Below are 10,677 nucleotides of genomic sequence, written 5' to 3'. Positions count from 1 at the left end.
CATAAAATCAATAAAACATATATTTTGATAATACACAAATGAAATAATAAAGAAATATACAATACTCAAGAATTAATAAAAAAGAAATAAAAAGAATGAATAAATGAAAATAAAATTGATAAATAATAGAAGAAAGAAATAGAAAAACAACGAAAAACAAATAATATAAAAAGAATATAAATATATAAAAGAATAAAAATAAAGTAGAAGAAAGAATATAAAAATAATAAAACACAAAGAGGCAATAAAAGAAGAAAAGAAGAAATAAAAAGTGTATTTTTTAATGTAAAAATTAGAAATATTCAATAATAAGTGTCTAATTTAATGATTCAAAATAATTAATATTGTTTTATTGAAAAAAAATATTTTATTCTTTTTTATATTTATTATTTATATGTATAATTTAAACATGATGTTTATTATATATTCAATCATATGTGTTATGTTATTATAACATATAATAAGTGATAAAATATAAATGAAAATGATATGAATATATGATATAGAATATAGAAAAAAAGAATAATAAGAATAAATGATAAATAAATATAAAAATGATAATCAATGATATAATAATAAAATCAAAATATAAAAGATAAATTTAATATTAATATAAATCAAAAGAGAATAAATATAAAATGAAAATAGATATAAATGATAATAATATAAAAGATGAATAAACAAATAAACAAATATATCTAAATATAAAAGAATAACAATAAGAAAATCTAAATAATATAAACATAAAAATAATAAAATAATAAAACAAGAATAATATAATAATATATAGATAATAAGAAGAATACAATGATATAAATAATATAAACAGAGAAATAAATATAAAAATACGATAGATAAATAACATATAAAGAAAAGAATAAAAAGAATAAAAATAATTAAATATGATTCATCAAATAATCTATTTCATTAATATTTCATACAAATGACTACAAGTGATCATAAAATATAAACATAAATATATACAGATTTTATATTTATCATATTTTTTATTTTTATTTGTTAGGAGCAAAATATAATAAAGTGGAAAATTCTATGGATGCAAATTTTTTTGCATCTTTTTTCATTTTTGTAATTTATTTGGATGCATTTTTTCTTTGCTAATTTTCGTACCCGTCATTTATTTATTATATAATATATTATTAATTACTACTAGTGGGATATTAAAATAAATTAAGCGTTGTTTAATCCATTGGTGGTTAATACTATCATATGCTTTGGAGACGTCATAATATGTTTCTACCCACTTCCATTTATTCTTTAATAATAATTGTTGGATTATAGTGTTGTATAATAATCCTTCTTTTGATGCATGTGTATATTTTTTACATCCAATTTGATTTAATGAAAGTTGTTTTTCAATTGGATTTAGCATCAATTGATTTTCTATTTTCATTTTTAATATTGATGTATATACTTTTAACAGACAGTTTAAATAAGTTATTTGTCTGTATTTTTGATTAACTAATTTATCTCATTTATTATATATTAATATTGTTCTTCCTTGAATAAAGTGAGGAGGTATTTCATTAGGATTATTTAACCATTCATTAAATAATTTTATTAAATACTTCTTTGGTTGTTCTAAATATTTAATCAAAAATCTTTGTATTTTGTCAACTCCCAGTGCATTCCAGTTAGCAATGAATTTAATATCACAGTCTAATTCATTTGGAGTGATTATAGACATTCTATCATTAATTCTGTTTTCAATTAATATTTCATATAAATTAATATTTAGATAAAATCTGTATTAGTATTAGTCTCATATATTCATTTCCAGAAATTAATAGATGAGATATTATCTGGATATTCATCTTCTTTAGATTTATTTAGGTGTTGTCTTTTCCATATTTCATCATTTTATATTTCCATCTTATTCTTTTCAAATTATTCTTTCTTATTTCTATTTCTATTCTTTTCATCTTTCAGAGGTATTTATAATAGTTTATTTGTTCATTTGTTTTTATTTTAATATGATATATATCATATTTCTTAATATGTAATATTCTTTTTAATTTCATATATTGTTTATTATGGAGTAAAACTCTTAATCTACATATTTTTGATTGTTTTATTCTTTCTATACTTTTCTTTCTACTTCTTTCTTGTTTATTTTTATTAATGATGTTAATAGTGGAAGCTACAGATTTAATATAGTGATAATAATCATCTAATGTATTGATTATTATTTCATTTTTAGTAATAATATTAATTATTTGATGTACTTTCTTCTTATTGTAATATTAATTAATAAATTGTACATCTTCTTGTTCTTTCATTTCTTCTTCTTTAATTATTTTCATTACCTCCTCTTCTTCTATTTCTTCTTTCTTGTTCATTCTAGTTATTAATTCTTTTAATTCATTATCTTTCCATTGATGTTTTATTATTTCTTCTTCCATTATTCTATTGATTTCTCTTTTAATTTCATTCTTTATTTTAAATTCTTCTTTATTATTTCTTTATATTCATTAATATCATTTATTTTAATTCCAAATTCATGTATTAACCTTTCTATTATTTCTTCTTTAAGTTGACATCTTAATTTTCTTTCAAATAATTTCAAAGAAAAACATTTATAAAATGTTAAAATTTCTTCTTTTCTATCTCTTTGCTTCATTTGTTTTTTGATTATCTAATTCTAATGTGGTGATATTCTTATGCTGAATATCCATTTCTTCAATGGATTTCTGCGTTAACTTTCTTTTTTTGGAAGATCATCTTCACTTGATGATATTTCATCAACTACTACCACATTGGGGGATAGGTCATTCACAATTTGTGTTTCAGATGAGTCTGTTATATTGTAATTTACCTCATCTTTCTTCTTGTGTTTTTATTTTCTAATTTAGATAATTTATCTTTCATGAATATTAATTGTTGTGTTAAATTGTTTACTTCAGACATTTTCCTTTCAGATTCATCATGGAATTTAAATATTTTTTATCACACTCGTGGTTTTTTTGTGCTTATCTCATTCTCATGCTTCCTCTTTAATGCCATAATATCTTTTGTTAATTTATTAATGGTTTATTCTTTTATTTGTATTTCCTTTTTCATTTCTTCTTTCTCTTTCATATCCTCCTCCACTTTTTTCTCTATTTCTTTTATTCTTTTTTCCTTTTTACTGTTTTCTTCTTTTGTAAACTCTTTATCATCGTCTTCTTCATTTTCAATACTCATTACATAGTTATTGTATATTCTATTATCATTAATCTCAATTACTTTGTACTGATTATTGTCTTCTTCTATAGTCATACTAATAGTTTCTTCTTCCTTTCTGATTGTTTTTGTTTTTTCTCTTGCAAGAAAATACCATCTCCTCCATATTGTTGATGGTGTATATTCTTTAATCTTGGTATTTTTAATTTCTTCTACTTCTTGTGGTATAAATATTTTAATTTCTTCTTCAAAGAGTCTTTTCCAATATTCTTGATTTTGTATTTCAATCATTTCTTTTATTTTATTTCTGTTTTGTTGTTGTTTCTTATTTTGATAATGTTTATACCTTCTTTGTGTGTTATTATGGTATTTATTTCTATCATGATAGTATTGTTTATTTCTATTGAAATTATTATTAAAGTGTTTATGACGATGATTATAATTGAAGTGATGAGTGAAATGATTTGTATCATCTATGTTATGATAGTTATGGATATAATTATTGTTGTAATGGTTAGTGTGATTATTCAAGTATTTCTGTCCATACAGATAATACCTATTTTCACTCATTCTTCTATCATTTATATTTCTTGGTTAACATAAAATTCTTCTTCTTTGGTTATTTGTTTTTATCATTCTGTTGTTGTATTTCTTGTAGTACGTCTTTTTCTTTTTTATTCTTTAAAAAAACTTTAAGAATTAAAAAAAAAACTGAGATAGTATTTTTGAGTATTGTCTTAATGCAATTAGAACAATTATTTCTTAAAATTGTCTTTAAATATTTACCAATTAAAGAGATTAAATGTGTTGTAATAATTAATCATAAGTGCACACAAATTATAGAACAAACCCTTGAATTATACAATGTCAGTGACTTTAAATTTGTTGCAAATCATTTCACACAAATTAAAATGTTATACATCCCATTTCACCAAATATTTAATTTCCCGTATGATTTATTTAATGAAAAGTTAGTTATATCATTCACTTACCCAAGATCTTCTGGATTTCATTATAAACAACCTAAAACAAAAGGAAAAAAATTGATAACAAACCATTCATCTCAAGTTGTTCAACTCATTATAACAAACCATCAGTTAGTATTATCACTAACACAATTCACTAACTTAAAGAAGTTGATAGTCTTTTCTCAACAAATTCAAATTAAAGACTTTTCATTAATTTCTTCATCAATTCAAACTATTCCATCAATTGAGCTTGTAGTTATTAAAAATTCAGAGTATATAGATGTTATGAAATTTCATAACTTTGTTAATACTATCCATTATGAACCTACAAACAATGTTAAATACTTAAATGAACTTGTATCATCTTTAAAAGAAATGTGCAAAAAATGCCGAGTAGTAATGGAAATTGATTCAATTAACAATATTAAAGAATTTTGTAATAAATATCAATTATTATTCAATGAAAAAAACTTTGTATGTTTTGTTCATAAATATATTGAGTTAACTCAAGATCCAATACCATCAAATATTCTTATAGACTTTAATCCATTTAAGGTTTATGTAGATAAATTATCTAATACAAATCTTAGTGCTTTGAAAAATTTCATTAAAAATAGGTTACTCACATCATTAACACTAAAAACACTTTCTCAAACATCAGACCCAATTAACAAATTTTATACCTTTGATCCCTTTTATTATCAACCGAATGTAGGGAAAATGTATGATTTTCCATTTCTTAATTTAATTCCAACAGTAAATACTCCTCAACTTCACACCAAAATACCACATATTATTGACTTGAGTGATTGTGACTCACTTTCTTCAATAAGCATTGAATTTACATTTCAAAAATTGACAAAAATTAATGTACCATCTTCTCTTACTCATATATCTATATCATCACTTGATTATGTTGTTTCAAATATATTTGAACAACCTCTCATTTATTTGTCAATTCTTCATTCATTGTTTTATTCAACACTCAAACTTCCACTTACATTAGAAAGGATAGAATTAACAAATTGTAAGTCATTAGAACAACTTGACTTATCCCAACACAACAATTTAAAATTTCTTTCTTTACATAATATTCCTTTACTCAATAAAATTCTTATCCCTCAACAACTTCATTCATTTGTCCTTTCCAATGTTTCGTCACAACTCAAATCTAAATTTGAGATTGATGGGTTGAAAGAATCACAAATAAAAAAATGTAAATTAGAAAGAATGTCAAATCTTTTTAATATTGAAATGCCTGAGTCTTTATTTGAATTATCAATTATATCATGTATCAATTTAAATATTACAAATTTATTTGATCTTTCACTTCCTCGTAAAACAATGTTATTATTGAAAGAATATTCAAATTAAATCATTAATGAATTAAATTTTTTTTTTATTTTTTGACTTTTTATCAAAGTCATTAAGTAAAAAATAAATGATGGTTTAAATTAAATTATTCGGTCCAATATTTTTTGACAACTTCAATGAGATGTTCACAGAATTTAAATGAAGGGAATCCTACAACATTCCAATAAGATCCATCAATTCTTGAAATAAAAGTAAATCCACTTTGAATACCATAACCACCAGCCTTATCATAACAATAACCACTTTCTATATATTTATTAATAAAAGTATCAGTCATATGACCAAATTCTACTTTAGTACAATCATCAAAAACTTGAGTTAATGGTTTTCCATTGACTTGAATTTTTGGATAAACAAGGCAAACAACAGAAATTACTTCATGAGTATTTCCACTTAATTTATGAAGAATCTAAGAAGTATTAGAAAATTATTTTCAATAACTTTGTATCTTTTTAAATCAAAAATGACATCTCAAATCATAAAAATAATCTTGTAATCATTTTTAAAATATGATAAAAAACAAACTCTTGAGGCATCTTCTGCATTTTTTGGTTTCTCAATAATCTCATTATTAAATAATACAATAGTATCACATCCAATAATCAAATCAGCATCTGGATATCTAGAAGCAACATCCATTACTTTTCCTTCTGCATTTGCTTTGACATAATCAACTGGGTGTTTAAATAATTTCTTATCTAAATTTTCTTCAAAGTTACTAACATGAATTTCAAATTTTAATTCCATTTGTTCTAAAATTTCCTTTCTTCTTAGTGATTGACTAGCAAGAATAATTTTCTTAGAATTTATTGTATTTAAATATTCCAACAACATTTACTTTTGATTATTATGTTTTTGTTGTTATTTGTTTTAAAGATTCTTAATAAACCCTAATTGCTTCTTATTATTATTATTAGCTAATTGAATCTTCGGTTTTTTTTGTTAACATTTGAAATAATTCTTTCTTTTTTTTTTACTTGTTTCTTCCTCAAGATTTGAAGTTGACATATCAGAGATACAGTACACAAACATTAAAATGAATATAAAATAATATCTGAATGTTGTAATTATTAGCTGATTATGATGTTGTCTTTTAATAAAAAATTTATGAGTCAACGTTTCAAATGTTGTAAAATGAGATATTATAATTGAATATTATTTGTTATAATAGAATAAATGGTATTGATTAAGATGAAATTAGCAATATATAATGAATATTATCCAAAGAAAATGAAATATCAATGATAAAGTTAATATTAAATGAAATTAGAAATAAAAATATAATGATAATGAAATATTCATTTATAAGAAAATAAGAAATAAAGATGAAGTTCATTAAAACTAAAATCAAAATCAAAAAAGAAGAAATAAACAGAAATAAGAATGAAAAGACATTAAAAGACGTTAAAAGACATTAAAATGATTTATTCATAAAACAAGAAGAAAATCTTAATAATAAATAAAAAAAGAAATTACTCATTTTTAATGATGTATAATGTGATTAATATCCATTAATCAATGAATAAATGATAATAAAATTATCATTTAATTATCTTATTTTTATTTATTTTCCTTCTTCTTATTTTTTTCTTTTTCTTATTTGAAGTAAATTGATTTTAATTCAGTTTTTACTTTTTGTAAAAAGAAAAGTCAGATACAATAAATGATAACAAGACGATGCTTTGTTGTTGTCATGTTTATTTTATTTTACAAATGAATGAACTTTTATTTAAAATAAGTTTTGTGGTAGGTATAAAGTTATAACTTATTGAGAAATGAATAAAAACAAATAAAAGAGAATGACGTTTAATAAATTAGTTAAAGAAAAACATTATTTTGTTTTAAAAAATCAAACATTTCTTTTGACTTTCCTAATACAAAAGCATGTTTAATTGTAGTTTCTATAACACGAACATCAGGATATCTTTCTTTAAATTCATTACGAATCCATAAAGGAGTGTATTTGTCAAATTGACCAAAGACAACAGTAGTTTTATTTGAAGTTTTTAAAAGACATTCTTGAGTTTGTTTGTCATGATCAGTAATAACTTCTTCTTCATCTAAAGTAAAATAAGCAACTTGAGCTATATGATGAGGATTTAAATCTTGTTGCATCATTTTAGCTTGTTGAGGAGGAGTAGTTGAAACGAGTTGAATAAAAAGAGTAAAAATAAATAGAGGTAATAACTTAAGTAAATATGTTGTCATTGAAATTAATGGATAAATAAGTGTAAGTCTTGCAAGAAGTCTAACAATTAAGTCTATTGAATGTTTAAGGTCTCTAATAGCAGGAAATAAATGAATAATTTGATCAACTCGATGTTCTAATTCAGGTCGTTGAGGTAAAACATGAAGAGCAACAAATGCTCCAAGAGAATGAGTTAATAATAAGAAATGTGTTGTTTGTGGTAATTCTCTTAATACCCAATCAATTAAATTTAATTTAACTTTTATTACTTCATAAAGAGATGTTTTCCATGATGGAAAAACATTATTCATTGGAGTGCAGTGTAAAGAAACAACAAGAATACTATCATCAGGATATTGTTCATGTAACATCTCACAAAAATCAATATAAAATGCTAACAATGAAGGATTTCCAGTAAAAAATAATATACAACGAGGAGCAGATAAATAATTATCAGATTGAATACATGTTTGTCCACAAATATTTGTATAATGAAGAAATGGATGATTTTCTAATTTAAATTCCATTTAGAATTTAAATTAAATAATAAAGTTCTTTTGTTTTTCAAATAGAAATAATAAATTAAAATGATTAACTTTTATTTTTGTTTTAAGTTATTGAAGAAATATTTATTTGAATTAAAAAAAATATTAAAGTTTATATTTTTTTTTAATTAATTCGACTGTTAAAGTATTTTTATAATTTATTGATTGTTTATTTGGAAGTACAATAATTCCCAAATGAATTTAGATAATATAAATTAAACTTTTAGTGGTGTTGAACATTAAACTAACTTATTTTCAAAATAATGTTTTTTTATTTAAATATCAAAATAATGTTTTTTTATTATCTTCAAAGATTAAAAAAAAAATGTTATTTTCGTCTTATAAAAAGTAAAAATAGAAATTTAAAAATAGAAACAAAGAAATAGGTAAAATTAATGAAAGAGAGAGGAAAAAAGTTATGTAACAATGATCTAAAAATACAATAAAGATTAAAAATACAACAAGTAAAAAAAGAATAAGAAGGGAGAAATAGTAATAAATATAGTAAAATAAATTAAAAAAAGAACTAAGGAAAAACTGTGAGAACTTTAATTCAAACAAGAAATGGCTGAGATCAAGGTAATAGTTATTGGTGATACTAACGTTGGTAAAACATGTTTATTATTAACATATACAACCAATTCATTCCCAGATACATATGTACCAACAGTATTTGATAATTACACAGCTCCAATTTCAGTAGATAAAAAAACTGTTCAAATGAATCTTTGGGATACTTCTGGATCTGATGACCTTGATGAAATGAGACCACTCAGTTATGCTGATACTGATTGTTTCATGATTTGTTTTTCAATTGCTGATGAAGACTCATTTGAAAGAATTAAGACTAAATGGGTACCTGAAATTAGAGATAATTGTGGTAAGGATGATCCCAAAATTATTATCGTTGGTACTAAGTCTGACGTTAGAAATAATCCAAATGCTATTGATGTCTTGAAGAAACAAGGAAAAGACTTGGTTAAAAAAGAATCTATTGAGGTTATGGCAAAAGAAGTTGGAGCACAAGCATTTTGTGAATGCTCTGCTATTACTCAGGTTTGTTTATTTTATATTTTTTAATATTTTCTTTCAGTGAATGTTCTATTAGTATTAGTTATTTAAATATTACTCAATGAGTATTTATATTATTTGTCTTTTCTTATGAAAATATGAGATATTAATCATTTAGAGTGGATTAAAAGAAATCTTTGAATTAGCTGCAAAGGTCTCAATGGGTTTGTTAGATGCTGTTGTCTCTGAAGCTCCACAAGCTAAAGAAAAGAAAAAAGGAATGTTTTCTAAAATATTCGGTAAAAAGGATAAGAAAGAAAAGAAAGATAAAAAATAAAGTACTATATTGACTCGTTGTTGCTTCCTTTTGTTTCGTTATTTCTTTTTATCATTTGATTTATTTGTGTTTTTCATTTTTATTCATAAGATTAAATCGTATTATTTTTTTTGTTTTTGAAAGGAAAATTCTTCAAGTAATGAAAAGAAAAAACCCTATTTATTATAATATATAATAAAATAATTTATACTTTATTAGTTATTCTTTTACATTTAATAAAAACATTAAAAAAACATAAAATGACAAAGAAGTTAAAAAGAAAAACACAAAAATAAATATCCAATAAAAAATAAGAAGAAGAGGTGAAATAATAAAATTAAAAGTAAAATTATAGTAAAAGATTAATAAAAAAAGAGAATGAAAAGAAGATATAATTAAAGTGTTGTGAAGGATGAACAACACATCAACTGACATTGTTCAACAACTCTTGTTCAATGAGTCGAGATCTACTTCTGCACCTCCTCAAATGGATAGAGTTGGAAGTTCTGGAGAAGTAATTAGTTTAGAGGACTTAGAAAAACAAGCGTATAGAGCTCATCCTGAATATCACCAATATTATTTCCAACAAAAGCCTGCTGATCCAAGATTACCAAAACCATTATTTGCTTGGAACCTTCCAAAAGGTTATGAAAGTGTTTTAAAGAAAGCATTTAAAACAACACCATTTAATTTAGATAAAATATTAGAGGGTTTATCAGGTCCTAATCTTCGAAATGAATTAAGAATCGAAAATGAAGAAAGTTATGAAGAAGAAGATGACGATGATAATAGTGAAGAAGATAACAGTGAAGAAGATAATACAAATGAAAGTTCAGAAGAAGGTAACAGTGAAGAAGATAGTGAAGAAGAAAGTGAGAGTAGTGAAGAAAGTTCAGAAGAAGAGGAAAGTGAAAGTTATGAAGAAGATAATCAAATGAATAGATATTCACGTTACCAACAACAATATCAACCTAATTACCAATATAATGGAAATAGTTATCCAATAAACTTTGGATATATATATCCAATAAATGACAATGTTACTCTTGACTATGTTTCAATGAGTAAAGAACATAATGGTAGTAGAACAGT

General features: G+C 22.8%; 5 protein-coding genes across 5 annotated transcripts in view, besides 2 other annotated features; 3 read left to right on the top strand and 2 right to left on the bottom strand.

The window, feature by feature from the left end:
- Nucleotides 1-1,138: 1,138 nt before the first annotated feature.
- Nucleotides 1,139-3,202: a repeat region.
- Nucleotides 3,051-3,848: a repeat region.
- A 75-nt stretch (nt 3,849-3,923) lies between these two features.
- Nucleotides 3,924-5,525, top strand: EHI_146210 (uncharacterized protein; the record flags this gene model as incomplete). Its single annotated transcript, XM_643370.1, has 1 exon — nt 3,924-5,525. The coding sequence occupies one exon, from the start codon at nt 3,924-3,926 to the stop codon at nt 5,523-5,525; it is 1,602 nt and encodes a 533-aa protein (XP_648462.1).
- A 69-nt stretch (nt 5,526-5,594) lies between these two features.
- On the bottom strand, nt 5,595-6,370 carry EHI_146200 (septum formation protein maf, putative). Its single transcript, XM_643369.2, has 2 exons — nt 6,051-6,370; nt 5,595-5,934 (listed from the first exon to the last, which is right to left on the bottom strand). Exons 1-2 carry the CDS (start codon nt 6,357-6,359, stop codon nt 5,611-5,613), a joined length of 633 nt encoding a protein of 210 aa, XP_648461.1. The 5' UTR covers nt 6,360-6,370; the 3' UTR covers nt 5,595-5,610.
- A 973-nt stretch (nt 6,371-7,343) lies between these two features.
- Nucleotides 7,344-8,240, bottom strand: EHI_146190 (uncharacterized protein; the record flags this gene model as incomplete). Its single annotated transcript, XM_648217.1, has 1 exon — nt 7,344-8,240. One exon carries the CDS (start codon nt 8,238-8,240, stop codon nt 7,344-7,346), a length of 897 nt encoding a protein of 298 aa, XP_653309.1.
- Nucleotides 8,241-8,822: 582 nt separating this feature from the next.
- Nucleotides 8,823-9,636, top strand: EHI_146180 (Rho family GTPase; the record flags this gene model as incomplete). The annotated part of the gene is made up of 2 exons (XM_648216.2): nt 8,823-9,314; nt 9,448-9,636. The coding sequence occupies 2 exons, from the start codon at nt 8,823-8,825 to the stop codon at nt 9,604-9,606; spliced, it is 651 nt and encodes a 216-aa protein (XP_653308.1). The 3' UTR covers nt 9,607-9,636.
- Nucleotides 9,637-10,072: 436 nt separating this feature from the next.
- Nucleotides 10,073-10,677, top strand: part of EHI_146170 (nucleolar transcription factor 1-B, putative) — a gene marked incomplete at both ends in the record, with an annotated part of 817 nt that continues 212 nt past the window's right edge. Inside the window, one exon of the mRNA XM_001913743.1 lies at nt 10,073-10,664. Within this exon, the coding sequence (XP_001913778.1) occupies nt 10,073-10,664 (592 nt within the window). The remainder of the gene's footprint in view (nt 10,665-10,677) is intronic.

This window comes from Entamoeba histolytica, genomic scaffold (genome assembly GCF_000208925.1).
Source record: "Entamoeba histolytica HM-1:IMSS scf_1104750518505 genomic scaffold, whole genome shotgun sequence".
Classification (NCBI taxonomy): Eukaryota; Evosea; order Mastigamoebida; family Endamoebidae; genus Entamoeba; species Entamoeba histolytica.
The sequence above is the reverse complement of the archived record's forward strand: the minus strand, read 5'-3'. Positions and strand labels throughout refer to the sequence as shown.

Bases quoted from the DNA above. Each gene is read 5' to 3' on its own strand.
- EHI_146200 (XM_643369.2), bottom strand. From the start codon at position 6,359: ATGTTGTTGGAATATTTAAATACAATAAATTCTAAGAAAATTATTCTT. The intron at 5,935-6,050 runs GTTTGTTTTTTA...AATACTTCTTAG, and splicing joins ATGCAGAAGATGCCTCAAGA to ATTCTTCATAAATTAAGTGG.